General features: G+C 34.7%; 1 protein-coding gene across 2 annotated transcripts; it reads left to right on the forward strand.

Annotated features, from left to right (window-relative positions):
- The first annotated feature begins 7,268 nt into the window (after window positions 1–7,268).
- Window positions 7,269–16,767, forward strand: LOC136970072 (cholesterol 7-desaturase nvd-like). 2 transcript variants are annotated; one of them, XM_067264445.1, is made up of 6 exons: window positions 7,269–7,458; window positions 7,521–7,716; window positions 13,762–13,950; window positions 14,014–14,192; window positions 16,150–16,323; window positions 16,411–16,767. In XM_067264445.1, exons 1-6 carry the CDS (start codon window positions 7,285–7,287, stop codon window positions 16,564–16,566), a joined length of 1,068 nt encoding a protein of 355 aa, XP_067120546.1. In that variant the 5' UTR covers window positions 7,269–7,284; the 3' UTR covers window positions 16,567–16,767. The 2 variants fall into 2 exon arrangements, with proteins under 2 accessions (XP_067120546.1, XP_067120547.1); XM_067264446.1 differs by lacking the exon at window positions 16,411–16,767 and adding an exon at window positions 15,555–15,788 and having other exon boundaries at window positions 16,150–16,284.
- Window positions 16,768–19,616: the final 2,849 nt, after the last annotated feature.

Consider the following 19,616-nt stretch of genomic DNA (forward strand, 5'->3'; position numbering starts at 1 on the left):
CTTCACGCTGCGTGCAAGTCATAGTGCCACACTGTTAATGTTAATCATCTGTATGTTTGTATGGCTGCTGATTGCTGTCATTTTAAACATATAGTACAGCAAAATATACCTGACTGATTTTCTGTTAATTTATGCAATGTTTTTATACGTTACAATCAGAGATTCTTTCTACGTTACGCTACATGTTATAATAATTCTCTTCCGTTACTCTTGCGTTCGACTTTCAACTTGTCGCAAAACTACGATTTACAAATGTATCTTTTTGAACAAATTAATTGATTTTACTGTAAACGTTGCAGTGGAACCAATGCACAATATGGCCATACTCTTGCAATGCTGGAAATATATCTTTCGCTCCTGGCTTAATATTAAAATGAACTCTCTTGTAGTTCCAGAAGTGGCTAAAATAAAAAGTTGGGAAACAATCGAACAAAATGGATTTATTTACGTGTGGCATCGTGCAGAAGCCAACCTCCTCTGTGGAAACCACCTGTTATACCAGAAATACAGAAGGGATTATCACATTACAAGGGTCGTGGTAAACATGTTATTAATTGCCATATTCTGGTATCTACATTTATCACGACGCCAAAGAGAGAAATGAGTTATATATAACTTGGCCTAGATAAATGGAGTTTGGCCTAGATAATTGAGAATTGGACATACTCGACTGACTCATCAATACCTTTTGAAGGGTGATGACCAGTCTGTATGTCGGTATTGTAAGTACCCTCTTAGTGTAAAACACATACTGTGCAATTGCTCTGTCTTTGAGAGATTGCGTAAACAGTATTTTCGAAATGCAAGACTGTCAGAGATTTTGGGCCAGAAGTCAAGTCTGGACAATCTACTGGACTTTCTGAAAGTCATTAATATGTATAAAGAGATTTGATCATTTATTTATTATATAGTTTTTATTTATTTTGTTTTTTTTCACCTAAATTGTTGTATACATTTGTTGTTGTTGTTGTTTGTTTATTTATCTATTTATTTTATTTCATTTTTTATTTATGTATAGTACGTAATTTTTACCATATGTTTTTGATTTGTCTTGTTTAAATTTATTTACCACTTGACCTGGCGCAGCTTAGCCTACATGGTTCTTGCGCCAAAAAAACATGAATCAACCAACCAATCTTAGTATCTAAGGAGACTAAGACTACGATTCCTTCCTCTTCGCTTTGTTTTTGCCCTTATTCATTTTCAGGGATTATGTCTAAACATAAAATAAAATTCCTAAAATTTTATATCTAAATAGAAAAAATAGTACATGTACATTTACTTTCAATTTACGCATTGAAATGAATCTTATCTTAATGGTCCAGGACTGTGAAAGCACTTTGAAGGTTTAATTAACGTAATTAAAACCCACGTAGAATTTATTGACAACAGATGTCAGCACTTGACCGCATCGTCTCGTCTATCGTCTGTTTTACATATTTTTGTCCAGGTGGTGTTTGTTGACTTAAAAAATAAATTATTTCATTTTTCGCATATTCGTGCAATAATATTACTATAATAAGTTCATTTATGCTATAATACGTTTATTTAGCTATAATAAGTCAACGTGAGACATGACAAAACGCATGAGACTAGTCGCCAACTATACCGCACAAATAAAAAAATCGCATAAAAAAACCGCACAAAAAAGACCGCATAAAAACAGGTTTGACTGTACAATAAAATTTTACGTTAACTGGTTACAGACAGTTTACGTTGACTTTTCAGACAGTTTTTAATATCATTGTAATTCCTATTTTAGGACGTTGCCACTAAAAGTTCCTTTACGGGTACAATTTTAAAGTTTACAAGTATATAATATTTCAAATTATTTTTTGAATTTATCCTTCAATTTCAATTATTTTATATTTTTGGTAGAAACTACTACGAAGTTTCAGAATACGTATAGTTAGATTTAGCACAAGACAACGCAATACATGGCCGATCTGTACAGGATTGTCCTTTCAAGTGCTTTTTATGAGCGAAATTAGTCCTTATTTAAATATCTTTCAAGTGAGAAAAGCTCAGAAATCTTAATGCAACCCCCTTTTAGTCAGGCAAGAATCGTTATAAAATTAGCGTTAAATCCAACTAAAACAATTAAAAGTCATTTAACTGTTGATATTAAAATAACAGTGGCGTGCCGTCATTGGAAGCGATGGAAGCGCCGATTCCACCTTCTAATGACCTTCCCTTGTATTTTATAAAATATAAATTTTCATATTCTAACGTACTTCGCATTAATTAAAATTAATATTTTATTATAACTGCATTATGTATCTTTTACAAATTTCTATACTACATGTGAAAAAAAACGATAAGATTGCTATTGTATATTCGAATAATTCGGTGGCGGAAGGAGTGTCGAAACCGGGTCAGTTTCCAATCAGCCAGATTATATAGGCATTGGCCAGTGGCGTAGTGTGGGTATCAGCCGCCCGGGGTGGAGGAAAATTTCGCCACCCCCTTATTTAGGTATAAATATTGAAAAATTCCATGCTCATTTCAATCCGTCCGAATCGTATGTGAGACAAAAATATGAAATGCAATAGTTCAAATTTTTACAAGATATTACTGTTTATTGTGAAATTTTGCCCCCCCTAAAAGTGCCGCCCGGGGCGGGCCGCCCCTGCCGCCCCCACTACGCTACGCCACTGGCATTGGCACATGCGGTTTACAGAGCACCAACCTCACCCGGTTTATTTGGTAGAAGCGACACACGCATAAAGCATCTAATTTTATATCCCGGACCGGTAGTGGGCTGTTAGCCGCCTGCCTGCTAGGTATTCGGCCGCCCTCGCCCGATTACGTGAATCACGAGTAGACTAGATCAACGGCAGGCAACCCCCGGCCCGCGGGCCAGCTACGGCTCGCGAAAAGTTTCTATCCGGCCCGCGAGATCTTTAATAGATTATTAAGTTGGAAAAGTAACTAATTAATAGTTATTTTTCCAATTTTTTGTAATTTTCGAAAACGATAAGAGAAATAAATGCAGTAATTAACTTTTTATTTATTTATTTCATATTTGCAGACTAAAAAAATTACGAGTCACCAAAAGGCGTCAATTAACTACTACGGCCCGCGGAAAAAACGTAAAATTTATTCTGGCCCGTGTTATGAAAAGGGTTGCCCACCCTAGACTAGATTTATAACTTAACCCAACCGATAGGAGTTTACTGGCATGTTTTTATGATAGTTCTGTATACTTGACGGGAGTTTAAAAAATCCGTTAAAATATTTGATATATTTATTCCGCGTTTATTCCGCTCTCCCATCTTATATTACTTACGGATTTCGATGTTAAACCGGTGATATTACGATTTAGTACGTCCCATCTGTAAGGGGATGCAGAAAAAACGTGTACAATTCTAGTACAGTGTTAAAAAATCAACTGTTACTTTGGCAGCATCATTTACAACCAAATTTCATGAATGAGACGTACAATGGTACAGAAAAAGCTCTAGAATTTATTTTCCTTAAATTTACGATTTATGTATCGGTTGTCATAAAAATTTCTTTTCACTTCTTTCCCAAGAGTACAGATATTCGAGTACAAAGTAACCGGTTTCGACTTATTTCTACTTAAGAAGTAGTTAAATACAGTCAAACTTGTTTTTATGCGCTCTTTTTATGTGCGATTTTTATTTGTGCGATTTTTTTAATGCGAATTTTTAATTTATGCGGTTTTTTTGTGCGATTTTTTATTTGTGCGGTATAGTTGGCGACTAGTCTCGTGCGATTCGTCATGTCTCACGTTGACTTATTATAGCTAAATAAACTTATTATAGCATAAATGCACTTATTATAGTAATATTATTGCATGAATATGCAAAAAATGAAATAATTTACTTTTTAAGTCAACAAAACACCACCTAGACAAAAATATGTAAAACAGACGATAGACCAGACGATGCAGTCAAGTGCTGACATCTGTTTTCAATAAATTCTATTTCGTACGGTTTTGAGTTATTTTCTATGTGAGACTTTTTTTATGCGGTCCCTGTTGACCGCATAAAAAAATATTTTTTAATTGTGTTGCGAAAACTATTTTTTACAGCCATTCGTGAAGTTTCGTGCGATTTTTTTTAATGCGTCTTTTTTAATGCGGTCCCTACCCCCCGCATAAAAACAGGTTTGACTGTAATTAAGCGATTAGGGAATTAGAAACATAAATAAAACCCCCATGAAAGAGCCGAAATTTTACTTAAACGGAAGCTTAACCGAACCAATCTCTTGCTGAGTACAGTGGGGTCTGATCTCTTCGTAATATTAGATGTAAAGACAGAAATTTCTCCAGTCCAACGAGAGTGACCGAAAAGTTGTAAATTTTGGAAATTTCCGCGAACACTCGGTCCTAAAACCAATTAGTTAGAAAACGAACGACGGACAATCTGTTAAGTTTAACATATTTAGATTTTTACAACTATGGTAAGAAACGTTTAAAATCTACAACCCCGTCGCGTCCTTTGATATATACTAGTGACGCGACAAAAGAGGCATTTCACATCGACCGGTATCGGCACCCTCGGAATTTGGCACGCACACACCTACCTGGACCGTCTCTCATTTCATTCATTAGCCACTCGTAGCGAGCTATTTCACTAAGTGGATTGTTTTAAGATTTAAAAAGTAAAGAATATTTTGTTATTTTCATGTACGTTTCTTCACAAAGTTATATTTAATTATAAGTTTCTTTAAAAGTATATTCGTACAATTGGAGAATTTTTTGTACTAGGTATGTATATTCGTCACGCATTTTGTTTTATCAAGTAAGTTTTTCTGATAATTTTAATTTTTGCCCTTATATCGTGGCTAGTGATTCAAAAATTTATTTTAAAAAAGTTTTGGCTCAAGATCATATAACGAAAAAGAAAACATTATTAAAAGAGAAAGACCGATGCCTAAATTAAATATAAATACGTGGACAAAAATATTTCGACATTTTGACGAATGACGATTCTTTCGTAAAATTGAAGCAATTTGCAAATCAAAATAGAATAGAATTTAACATTGGGAGACAATATAAAATAAATATTGAAAATTATAACGAGATAATCACGATTAATAGATATATCTAAATTAATAGACGTTATATGTTTTTTCTCAAAGCGAGAATTGGCATTTAGAGGGCGTGGGGAATTTATTGAATCTAATAACGGAGGTAATTATATTGAACTTTCTTATTTATTAAGTACGTCGGATAATCTATTGAAAATACGTTTAAAGAAGTATACGGTTTTTACTGGCTTATCGAACGAACGAATACGAACGGGTCCTGACGCGCGATTAATTGATTGCCCCTGTAAGTCGGCTTCTTACAGAAACGCGGCTTCCCTATCATCAAATGTCACGGCACGCCACTGATGTCAATAAATATACATTTTAGTTACTAAGACCATTGTTTTTATCAAAATCTTCCAACTCCACCTTATCAATTAATTATTTCCTAAAGTAGAGTTTACGAAGTAATTAATATATATCTATACGGCATTCTTTTAGTAAGGTTTTCCCTCTTATCTGTGATTTCGTGCGGACATCAGTTATTTTTTTTAATGATTCCATTATTGTTATATTGCTTTTCCTTTTTATATACACTTTTCGTAAAATACAAAAATATGTTTTCTATAGGAATAACATCAGGTAATGATAAGAATCAGTCCATAACATGTACAGTACATTATTTGCAAAACAAACCAGTCCCAAATTGATTATACATCATGAGTGGGTGCAAAATATTGTACCCACTCATGATGTATAATCAATATTGGAAAAGCTTTTTTTTTTCAATTTTTCTGCATATGGCATTAGGTACTTTTGTAGTACGTGCCGCACTCTTACAGTATTAATACGGTCAGAGATAAAACCTAGATTTGTCATACCACTTCATCCACATGCCTACCACGCCATAGCACTTTCGCCGTCTTGCTGACGTGTTCAGTGAGTTAATTCATTTTTTTTTTTTTTTTTAATATTGTGCAAATAGCTTCTCCAGTCTTCTGGCCCATACAAAAATGACTAGAAAGACCGTTGAATTACTTCTTGTCACTCCACATAACTTGTTGCCATTAATCAGTCCACGTCATGTTATATTTAGCCCTTGTCTATATAGCTTTTATTCAGAGACCGAGTTTGTTTTATTTTCTCATTTTCATATATGATTACATATTTTAATAACTGAGTACACTGTTGATTATCATACGTGACTAGAGAAGATACAATTTGCTTCAGACTCATTGTACAATAGGTAATTTCCCTGCAAAGTACTCTATTTTGAGGAGAATTCGGTGCAAGAAGTCTTCGATATGACTTTTTAGTTCCATTTTCTCCACTGGAATTCACGTCATTTGCAACTTGGTGAAAACTATTTAGTCTTCTAAAAATGTCCATTATTGAAAGTTTCAGTTTCTACAGTTCAATTATTTACCATTGTTGAAATTGAAAATGTAATGTTTTCTTTTCCACGATAAAACCTGTATTACATCATGAATTCCATAACAATATTTTGTAGGAATTCATCCGTAATCTACTTCTCTCCTGTATTTTATACTGTCCTGTGTGCTATATTTATCATTCAGTGCAATTTATCTGCTGAAGCAGAGATGCTTCTAGGATTTGGGACAAGCATATACTATACAAATTCATTACAACTATTAAATTACTTCAAATTAATTTATACTTTTCATTTTATTACTGTTCTTTTGATAAAGTTATTATTATACGGTATCATAAACCAATAGAAGTAAATTGATTAAACGAATATTCAATTAATTTCTATTATTTCGTATTGTTCTTTCCATACAAATACAAAGGTGAACAAAAAACAGTTCGTGTGACAAAGTTAAAGGAAATCCAGAGTTATACTAATTAAGCGAAGGGGTGATTGATTACAAATTAAGTTTAACACTTTATATATATCCTCCAATGACATTAAAACTCTTTCTGTCTGCTTGGGAATCAGTTCTACAATATGCTTATTGTTTCTTTATTAATTAATTTATTTCATAGTCACTCGTGTATTTCAGAACAGACCATATGTACAAAAAACCACGTTTAGTGGTCGTGCGGTTGCTTTGTACTTCGATCACAGACAAAACACTTTGTGACGTACGAGCAGGTTCTGTTACTTTCTGCTCAAAAATATTCAAGCAAATTTATGTCAATGTTGTTTTATCGACAGAATCAGCTTTGATTGAAGTTAGTGAGTTTTAGTTAATGTTGAAATCAATTGACTAATCTATTTAACATTTTTCGTTTCAGATATTTTCAAGGTTCTATCCTTGTAAAATGTTCACCTTTCTCAACGACCTTGTAACTAAGGAATTGTGTAAATATTCCCGGTTTTTGGATATGTTTCAGTGCATCAACACAGCAATTATGAATAAACCGTATCTAATACTTTTATTAGTTGTTCTTATTCTTATTGTTTATTTCTCATTATCAACTCATAACAAAGTTGTTGTAAGTAAAAGTAAATATTCAAGAAAATTTACTTTCATTCTAACTACTTTTTATCTATGCAGGACATGACGGATATTGGTTATAACGATCGAAGAGCAAGTGCCAGTAAATTATATAAGAAACGGTTGCAGTTATTGAAAGAAACAAATAGATGGAGAAGTCCAGATGAAATTCCTCCCGCTTATCCAAATGGAAGGATACCTTTGTTGGAATCCAGAGATCTATCTGTTGGAGAGTGCAAGCCTGTTACTGCTATTGGTAGGATGTTAAATATAAAACTTATTAATGTAAGATATTATAGACATTATAGAGTATTGAATATTTAATTTAAGATATTTTTTTGTTATAACGTAAAATGATAAATATTACAATAACGAGCAATTATTTATTGTGACATAATCACATTGCCGGGCATAAATTTATTTAAGATAAAATATATGTTTTCCACCTGAAATTAGTAGTGTCTTGCATCATACTTTTTCTTTAAATATAGAGTCGTGCCAGTCATCAATCTAAGCCCTATTAAAAAATATATTTGAATTGAAATTACTTCCGTTCTGGACTGGAAAATCTTATATAGTTAATCCGGACCTGTTCCCAAGCCGCTTTTCACATCTGTTCTTGACTCTCGTGTATCTAATTCCGTTCTCGAGATTAAGGAAGAACAGACAGTGACAGTGGAAATTTATAGGTCTACTACTTTTGAATTGATTCCAGTGATGTATTATGGATATTTGGAGCGTCCTCGTGGCGTTCGTAGTGCATGAATGCAGGACTTTTGAGGAAGCACACCAGGACTGCATTGCGGATAACCAGCGGTAAAAGTGTTTCCAGGAATCACTGTACCTCTTCAACGACGAAAGTTGTAATATTAACAAACGGAGTTTGAACATGGACTCGTTGTTGGCCTGCACGAAGGCGAATTCTCAAGCTACGACATTGCCACTCGTATAGGGCAAAAACACTATGACAATTATGCATGTTTGGAGTATGGAGATCAAAATGGACCGTGTGCACGGAACATTCGGCAGTAGTTTAAAATATGTGACAACACGACGGGATGACAGACACCTCAACGCCTGGCAGTGACTGAGTGTTCTGTGTCATCGCAAGTGTTAGCACAGCAGACGAGCGCTGTAACAGGTGTGGCATTATTTGAAAGTAAAGTTCGACACCGTCTGCTTCAAAGAGCACTAAGGTTGGACGCATTCCTTTCTGACAAATTTCCTGGACTTTAGACTATCGTCGCCTCAGGCTACAATGGGTTCATAATTAGATACAATGGGAACCGATTGGTAACAATTCCACTTTTCAGGCAAGTCCCGATTGGACCACAGTAATGGCTGATTACGAATTAGAAGGTATCGTGGTGAACGCCATCTTCCAGCATATTTAGAGTATTTTACTAGAGGTCTGGGTATCTCAACAGTTACTGCTACTTCGGGAACGCTGTAGAGGCAGAATTCAACTTTCTTTCAGAGCATTCTTGGTAATATATTCCAGCAGGACATTGCTCGACTCCATGTTGTCAGGACAGTTGAATACGTCTTTCAGGCACAGCAGATACCGCTTTTTCTTTGACCTGCCCGTTTGCCAGACATATCGTATATTGAACATTTGTGGGAAATGGTGACTCGGCAACCGACAAGTCGAAATCCTCTCTTGCAGCCAATACTATCGGACACGCAAACCAACCACCTAGCAAGAAATTCCTCGGGACCAGGGGCGGATCTACATAGGGACTAATAGGACTTAAGACCTGGGCCCTAGTGCCAAGGACCCACAAAAATTGAATTATTATCATGAATTTTCAATACCTTTTCATTAACAATGAGCACTTATCGTACAGTAAAAATAATTAATATTAATAATATAATAATAATAATAATAATACACATTCATTGACAAACACAATAAAATCACATACATTTCAGACATATCTATTCCAAACACTCATAATATACAAAACACATGCTCTGAAAAAATCAGCAAGTACACAGAACTCGCTCAGGAAATAAGGTATCTGTAGATGATGGATAGGGTGCTTATTATACCTGTCATTCTCTCTTTACAGCTGTCATACCACAGACACACACACACTTCACAAAATCGTGAGAACATTACAATTGAATAGAAACACATACATCATACTACAGAAGGCCACTATATTGAATACATGCCATATTGTCAGGAAATTCCTGAATACAGACACACACACTGACACATTTATTTAATTTTTGTCTTGTTTTGGTTATTATGCCTTGACTCTGGTCCGGCATAGTACATAGCTACCGGTGTCAACCGAGTATAACCCACTAAACCCGAAATAATAATAATTTATAGTTTTTATTCTAATTAAACCGATTGACACAATGGAGTGACGTTTTTCAAAACACTTGGCATATTATTCATCTGTTTATTTAGTCAGTAAACTAAATAAAGAGATGAATAATATGCCAAGTATTTTGAAAAACGTCACTCCATTGCGTCAATATAAAACAATAATTTATAGTATTATTTGTTTTATTGTAATCAATGCAACGTAATTGGTCAGTAATCAATCAATGTAAATATTTCGTTTATATCTTATGTTTTTTCATATAATCTCTGAAATCTTTTATGGTGTTGCAATTTTAACAAACTCTAGTAAACTCGAAAGCCAATCGATTACATGTGAGGTATAAAAATATTGTTTCTGTCCTATTGAACCCTCTATACAACTATTAATACAATCTACCGCACGTAGAATTTATTAGGTTGAACAGATAACACCTAGATGTGAAAAGAAAGTCAAAAAAAAAAAAAAATTTTAAATTTAAAAAAATACGTTGAAATGAACCCAAATTGAGATTTTAAAGTTTTATCTTACATGTAACCAATGGCTTACAAGTACAGTACAAGTACGTTACAAGTACAACGTACAACAGTTACAAGTACAAGTACAACGTACAGTATTTAAATACTGTACGTTTCTTATATTGCTATAAAAGTTTCTAATATATATTTATTAGCATTTTGAATGTGTGGTACTAGGGGAAAAAATCCATCAACAAAAGTTGCGTAACTTTCCCGGCTGTTATGAGATTTTATTAAAGAAACTTTTATGTTATTTAGCAAAAAATAAAATTGTGTGGCGTCACATGTAATGAGATGTTGTTTAAAAAGTTCTTATATTTTTAATTACTTGGCTTTGAAGGTAGTGATGAGTTTTGTAAAGTGTAAAAGTCCCACCCCATTCCAGAAAATGACCACGTTCTATCTTTTCAACCTCTCGACCTTTCACCACAGAAATTTAATAGTATCAATGCCCCTCACATTCAAGCCGCCAGGCCAAATTTAGTTTCTTAATATTTTTGATATTTTTGACACGTGTCACATTGAACAATAGTAATTTTTCATTGACATAAAAAATCGCTGTCTGTTCTTTTTCTGAGCAGAAATAGACAATGCGAAGTTCTAACTTGTAACTCTAATCTTGAATCTTAGATATAAATTCGGTTGTAAATTGATTAGATCAAATAAGAATATTTTCATATGCATAAAACTCGGGGCAGCATCCGAAATGATCGTGTTGCACAGCATAAATAATTTTCGCTCATTATTCCACTTTAATTATATTATAATATAGAAAACGATAATATAATTAATAACATAAAATGAATCTATAATTACTCGGTTTTAATTTGTAAGAGATATGAAACAAATATCTTTAATTGGGCTGTAATTTGAATAAATTGTCGGCCTATAAATTCCTGCTGTTGCTGTCTGTCCGTTGTCTGTTCTTCAATCCAGAGAACGGAGTAAGATACATGAAAAACAACACCAGATATGGAAGGCATATGGGCAGGAGACCCTAATTAACTACAGTAGAGCATCGTTATCCGACTCAATTGGGAACTGGAGTTGGTCGGATAACCGAAAAGTATGAAAAAATACATTATTACTATAATATATTAGTATATCGCTATTAACCTACTTCGCGTTGAATTTTCATCGATGTTAAACCTAACAAAATTTTTTAAAAATAATAATCGTCGCTACTGTATCGTTAAAAATTATTTCTGTATTTTGCACAAAATAAATTCAGTACTGTACTGTATATTGAAAAATATAAAACGAAAAAATATATATTCGGGTTACATATTTTACATAAAGTAGGCCTATACATTAGAAAAAGAAGTCTAAAATTTTCTTTTGCTTGACAGCTGACACTCGTTTTTTTGCCGCTAAATCTCGCACACGTTTTAAAAACAGCAATTGGATAGCGTCGTTAAATACAATTAAGCCTGGTTTAAATAGTGGCCTCCCTTTTATGGTCGAGCCAGTGTTGCCAGCTAAAAGACACAAAAATTTAACAAAAATAATATTAAAGTAGCCAAGACAGCCAAATATTGTAGCGCCACATCACTAGCGGACATTTGAATTTGCCGACTAGAACGCGGTCGGTTAACCGATGTGACGGTTAATCGGGGGTCGAATAATCGCTGCTCTACTGTATATACACACTTTCGGTACAAACCGAAAATTAGATTATTGTTTTAATTGAATCATTTTTCCCTGAAAGGAGTTAGATCGACGACCAGCACGACACTTTTCCTAATTAAAGATTAAAAATAAATTATCCTTAAGAATATGTGGGTGTACTATAGATTACTATCTATGGAATTTCGGGACTTTGAGTATATATCTGAACTGAGGGGACCAAGACGAGTTCAACGGTACCCTATTTTTGGACCGGAGACGAAAAGTAAAAAAGTTATCATATTTTTTCACTTACCATACTTTTTTAATGCTCTCACGAAGACGGCACCGTAGTTGCTAGTACTGCCATCTTGCGGTAAAGTCTGCAAACCGTGACGTCGGACTACGGTCATCTCCCGGAGGGTTAAACACGCGATACGAGAGCGGAGAGAGCGACGCGACTTCCGATCATCGCGCGATCGCCATTTCGGTTAATGTTACTTATGGCAACGAACATGGCGGCCCGACTGACCTCTCGTATGGGCGCCACCACACGCCGCCATGTGCTACACTAGTGATCGATTCACGGTAGTTCTTGAACAAAGTAAAAAAGAGGGGAAAACGTCTACTAAAGGCAGTGGCGTTGCGTGGGTGTCAGCCGCCCGGGGCGGATAAAAATCTCGCCCCCCTTAAATAAAATACTGGGAATCCCTACAAGTCAGTACAGACGGTGTTGTCAGTCGCTACAACGAGCAAGATGTCATTATCATGCATTCATTTAAAAAGGGGGATTCCCCAGTCTCGTCATAGAATAAGTAACAAAAAATTCCGTGCTCATTTCAATCGGTCCGAATCGTAGACTGCGACAAAAATATGAAATGAAATTGTTGAAATTTTTACAAGATATTATTATTATTTATTGTGAAAAAATGCCGCCCCCTAAAAGTGCCGCCCGGGGCGGGCCGCCCCTGCCGCCCCCACTACGCTACGCCACTGACTAAAGGCAATTTTAACGGCAAGCGACGGGACTCCCGATCGCGATAGCGAGGCCGACTTAGCGGAGAGCGACGCGACTCCCTATCATCGCGCGATCGCCGAAAAAAGTATGATAACTTTTTTATTTTTCGTCTCCGGTCCAAAAGTAGGGTATCGTTGAACTCGTCTCGGTTCCCTCAGTTCAGATATATACTCAAAGTCCCGAAATTCCACAGATAGTAATCTATAGTATCCCCGAATATGTTGTCGAATGCTTCGACTATTTATTTATTTTATGTTTTAAGCAAGCTGTAAGTATTATATCTTGTATCAAAACTAACTGCTTCATGACAGATATTTTTCAATGGCTGAAAGACTGAAAACTTAAAAGTTAGTTCATTATAAAAATACCCTTTTTGCGAATAAAAATGTTAAAAGTTTTATATATAGAGATGTGTGTTTATAACTGTCGATGGCATACTATAGATATTTGCCATACAAATATAGATTAATTATTTAATTGTATAATGCTCAGCAGTGGCATAGTGGATAAAACGCCAAACACTTGTAGTTAATAGCGGTTGCAGCATCGACAATGCGCTAGTCACGTGGAGTTTCCCTGTTTTTTCACGTGCCCAAAAATAAATAGGGGCTAGTTTCTTATAGGATGTCCTCATTAGAGGCATTTTCCTTCACAGGTGTCTCAAATTATGTTACCTTATCCTACAACAATTGTATAAAGAATAATTACAAACATTGATTGTAAAGATCATGTTATATTATGTAAATGAATTTAACTTAAGACTAGTAAATCTTCAAAAGTTCATTATTACAACTCAGTAAGTAATAATTTTGACTACTTTACAGGTCGACAATTTGTTATATTTCGCGGAAAAACAGGTAAGAGTTTTGTTTTGGACGCTTATTGCCCTCATTTGGGCGCTAATTTAGGAATCGACGGCAAGATCCACGAAGACTGCATCGAATGTCCTTTTCACGGATGGCGATTCTCTGGACACGATGGTTCTTGTGTGAAAATACCTTACGCGGAGAAAGGTAAAGGATGTAAAAAATTATATACTTACTACAAAAATGTATTTCATGTATATTTAAATATAGCTCCAAAAGTGGCTAACATAAAACGTTGGGAAACAATCGAACAAAACGGATTTATTTACGTCTGGCATCACGCAGAAGGCCAACCTCCACTTTGGAAACCTGCAGTTATATCAGAAATAGAAGACGGATTATGGCATTGTAAAGGACGTACCGAACACATTATTAATTGTCACATTCAGGTATTTACAAATAAAATTATGGAAAGTAAAGTAGAATGGGGTGAAACTTTCGCGGCGGGTAAAAGTTTGCGCTCTACTGTGAGGCATAAATGCTCATGCGAGCGTTCTTTTACCCCAATTATAAGATTGATATTGAATTGGAGTATTGATTGTTTCGAGAATAATTAGCTTGTCATTGTAAAGTTGTGAACACGTCTTTCTATGGACTTACATTCAAAAGCCGAACATTAGCTTTTGAGTACTCAGAAAGCAGCCACAAAATTCACCCACTGTACCGTTGCTTTTGTAATGTACTAAATACTATTTCTGCAGAAACATGCAACAACTGGCTTGTAAGTACAGTAACTCAAAAAGTGTCATCACACAATTTCAAATAGCAAAATTATTTGCCACCGTTATCTGTAGGTGTCAAAACTTCTAAGATGTGTGGGATTCTGCCTATGGATCCTGGAGTGTTTACGGGTAAGGATTTTGCACTTTGTGCAGTAACAGGTATGCGTTCATAAGGAAACACAGATATCTGCTGTAGCAGATAGAGAGTTCAGTAAAGAAGCCCCGTAGCTTGGAGGAATAGATGCAGTTCCATCTACTTCTGGACTCGAAGATTTCACTTTCCTGCTGAAATCAAACCACTTCCATAACGGAAGGTTAGGAAACAAAGAAGGAAGAAAGCAGAAAAATACAAAATAATAACAAGCACGCCTTTTAAAAATACTTTAGAGTCATAAATAGAAGATACGAAGAGAAAGATACTGTATGAAAGAAGACGCAAACAACAAAATCGGAAAAAGTTATTCATAAATCGTTATACGTGGATAATGGCATTCCAGATTTGAAGGCGGAAAGTTCAGACCAAAGAGAGAGTTTTCTGCCAAGGATGTGAGGAAGAGAAGGAAGAACGCCTATGTGAGAAGTGGAAACATGCAAAAGTTCTTTAATTACAAATATTAAATCAAGGAAAGGCAGACAGATGAACAGACAGGCGACAGTTGGAATTTATAGGTCTACAGTTCTTTAAGTTGCAGCTCAATGATGGATATTTGTAGCTGATATTTGACACAGAAAAAATACTTTAATATCAAATGTCATTTAAGGGTTAGGTCGATGAATTCTTATTATAAACAAATGTATACTAAGATATACAGAGAAAAAGAAATGATAAAAATGTTCCTTATTTCTGAAACATGTTCAAAATATTAATACAAACTTGGGAAATGTTAGCGAAGATAGTTTAAGAATTATTGTGCGAAAATTTTAAGATTTTTACTCTTCTAACACAGAATTTATATTGTGTAAAAAACTAAGTGAATACTCTTGCCCCACTGGGCTCTAATCGACGGCACTTTTATTTTTTCATTGCAGGAGATTATGGAAAATGGATCAGATTTGGCTCATTTCGATTGCCTTCACAAATATGGTATTACGTCCAGAATCATTCTGCATCCAGAAAATTGGTGGAAATTTTTCCAGAATATGTGGAAGGTTTTTTGCTCTCCAGTATGCACACCAAATTCCCACTGTTACAAATATACAGGCAATACGGCCGTTTAATTGTTTGGAATATCTGTTCTATGTACAAACTTTGAAATCCAAGTGGTAATTAAATATTAAATTACTGTTTAGGCATACATGAATTTAAAAACCATTCATGTATGCCTAAACCGTGACCATGTTTTTATTTTCAAAATGGTATTTTTCGAGCTGTACACATATACAAGCAGCGTGTCTACCAAATTTCACTTATATATGGGGAACAGTTTGTTGTACAGTGAGCTGTCAACAACTGCTGTTTAATTATGATCAGACTCTTTTTGAAATTAATCAAAGATTAAACCGTGTTATTTGAACTGTTTCGTGTTTATCTAAATACAAATTCTATTTAGAAAACTAAATGTTAAAATGAAATAATTTCATAAAATCGCATTTGTGTTGTATTGAAATATTTTTAACTTTTCAGATTGGACCAGCAATAATCCATTCGTATTTGCAAAGTGATTTTGGAAATAGTGCATTTGTACAAAGTGTTATACCCGAAGGACCGTTTCGACAGAGATTCATCCGCCATTATTACTCTCCTTCTCGATTCTCGACCTTACTTGATCGTATTGCGATGTTTTGGGAATCCCGTTTGGTCAATTATCTAAATTCCACTGATTTAAATTTGAAGGTATTCATTAGATATGTGTTTTAATATATAAAAATATATTTATCTTAACAGATTGAGCGTGACGTTCGCATATGGAACTACAAAATGTATTTGAAGAATCCAGTTTACGTCTCGGAAGACAGGACAATTGCCAAATTCAGAAAATGGTACGCTCAGTTTTACAGCGAAAATAGTCCGAGGGCTGAAGTAAAGAGTCTCAATTGGTAACTGCAAGTCGTTTTATGTTTCTAGAAGATATGGACGAAACTGGTTCTATTCTTTGATGATTTTCACCATTGATTTTCTTATTGTAATTCGTGATATAGCGCTAAAATTAACGATTAAAAAATGGTTTATTGTATTCATAAAATATTTTAAGTTTTTGTTATGATAATTACGCCCTTTTAATAAAACATAAAATAAAGTAAATTCATTGTTGTTTTTTCTATAGCACTTGTACACATGTATAAACATCAAAAAATCCTTTTAAAGTAATATCACTGACACAATATGACATTATTTGTTATTCACAAAATACTTGTTTTAGCTTACACAAAATTAGATATAACATATGAGCCCGATTACATAGCAAAATGGATAGAAAGCACAACGGAAAGAAAGAAATTTACTAATTAAATTCAGTTGACTTCGGAATGTATTTATTGATGTAACTAGCTCATAAACGTACACGTATTGATTTGTATAACAACGGGACACTTTAGGATATCCTTTACATCATACACTCGCTTATTTCTTACCAACGAAATAACAATTTAAAATGAGAGTGAGCAACCATTTCGAGTATATTATTTGGTAAATTACTTATTACTTTAAGTGTTCGAGTATGCTATTTTTATTAGTTTCTTGTTGTGTGTGTATGTGTCAATGGGGAGAATATATGAAATTGCAGTTCTTATCTAGTATCTGCCACGGGTAATAAGTTTTATCAGTTTTATCCAATATTTAGGAATCGCGTGTTTTGTACATCTCCTTTTCGTGTTAAACTATTTTAAAATAATATATTATAGCAGTGTTCTTCATTATGTCTCTATTTGAAGTCTGCAAAACATAAATCAGCAGTCATCAAAAGTTAGCATTTATGTGGGTAAAGTAAATTAAGAGAAACAAAAACAAATATATTTGTTACAAATTTCTAGTTTACTTTCAATATTTTGCAGTATGTTACTTCAATTTAGTTATTGTATATTCTTCAATATATTGGCAGCGTACTGATCGTATCGAAACTCTAGCGTGCCTATTTTATTGAGCTGCAATTTGAAGACATTGTAGATCTATAAATTCCCACTATCGTCCGTCCATTGCCTGTCTGTCTGTCTTCTTAATTTCAAGAACGCAGTTAGAACCGAGGCGAGATATGTAAATCCTAGTGGCAGTAGCCCCAATTAACTATATACAAACCGACAGTCACGTTATTTCAATTCGAAACTTTCTCGAGAAAACATTTAATAGTTGACCGGTCATCTATTATATGCTATGTTTTTATGTTTTGTTTAAAAGTGCTAAAGGTCAAACTACATGTACTAGTAGGTGCTTAATGTACTCTACAAGATGACATAAAAATTAGCTGCTAAAGTTAAAACCCACTGCGCGACGGATTTATTATGGTTAAAAGCTCCCACAAGTGCTGGATGTTAATAACGAGGTGACAACCTTCCTCATAAGAAGTAATGTAAAAATGATTAATCCGTTCTCATCTAAAAAAACCCCTGTTGATATGGTATATTTGGGGTTGTAAAATAATTTAAACACTGTTTGAGCACATTAATAAAAAAATAAATTTGATTATAGATTTTTAAAGTTATTACAGTACATTGTATTATATTATTTAAATCATTAAATCAAAATCAAATCAAACTCTCCTTAATACTAATAATCGTTCACAGATGGCGCGTATAATTGAATTAAGTCGTATACCGAACAAAAGTCGTATACCGAGCAAAATTTGTTTCGTCCAAACAGGACGTATTCCGAATTGGACGTATTTTTAAGCAGACGTATAACGAGGTTCCACTGTACAGTACATATTATAAGGTATAATATAACCTATTCAAAGCTATCTCTTTTATTTAAAGCTTAAATTTTAAATATATAAATCCAATAAAAATTTTATATTCAAACTTTAAAATCCTTAAATTGTGATGAAACGACATGAGAATTTCATCATTTTCGGGGCATAGCCTGTTTTTTGCCGGCTCATAAATGTTACCTCCAGTGCTAAAATTCTTTCACTTTCATGGAGATTGGGGCACTAAGATATTTCATAGCTATTTTGCTAAAATTAGGAAAAAGTTCTTTTGAACTTCACCACAAAAATGGGTCGCTTTGTATAAGAGGTAAATGTAAATATTTTTCCAATTCTTGATCGAAACGTTTGTTCGTTCGTTTCGTTTTTTCTTCCTTTTTAAAAACATGCTCTTATTCATTTTTCCGTTTACCAGAAGCTAATTCATCAAATAAATTAGAAAAACTTAGAGATTCTCCTCCATCTTGATCGTATCTAGAAATGGAAGCTTCAAGATTTAATTTTTCCTGAGATTTTGAATTATCAACGTTATTAAGCCATCGATTGTCTATCTTTTTATTTTCTCTACCATATTTTTTTTTTAAATTTTATTTTGAATCTTGAATCTAATAAAGGTGACAAGCACAAAGACTTGTTTTCTATATATGCTGAAAATTTTTTTATTGAATTTTCTAGTCCTATTGTGGTATTAATTAATCCTGCGTCAGGATGAACCTAAGGGGAGTAAGCGGCCGGATGGCCGAGCGGTTAAGGTTAGCAGCCTGCCACTCTGGGGGACCCGGGATCGAATCCGAGCGGGTCGAAAAATCCCCAGGAATTTTTCGGGGGGGTGCATCCGGATACGTCCGTCCCCGTCCCTCACCACCCTGCCGCCCCATTGTGGGCCTAGCCGAACCCATAATGGGCTTGCTATAAGAGGCCCTCTTAGTGCCAACAGGGCGGAAAGAATTACATAAAAGAAAAAAAACCTAAGGGAAGTTTGCATGTGGGTGTGGCGGAGGAGGCAAATGATGGCAAGTGTTTTACATAAGGAAAACCATTTATTGGATAACACTTATGCTTACATCGACAATTGACAGTTCCACTTGTCTACAGTCCTTCGGAGTGGCGAGGATTTCCCTTCTGTCGAAGCCCCGAGGCGGACGAGGTGAGATCGCTGGGCAGATGCTCGCAGAGATGCTGGAGATGCTGAGGCGTCCTACGTTGTTGGCGGCGACACGACACAACACAGTTC

The sequence above is a fragment of the Centruroides vittatus genome, unplaced genomic scaffold (genome assembly GCF_030686945.1).
Source record: "Centruroides vittatus isolate TY-2023 unplaced genomic scaffold, ASM3068694v2 contig_1891, whole genome shotgun sequence".
NCBI lineage: Eukaryota > Metazoa > Arthropoda > Arachnida > Scorpiones > Buthidae > Centruroides > Centruroides vittatus.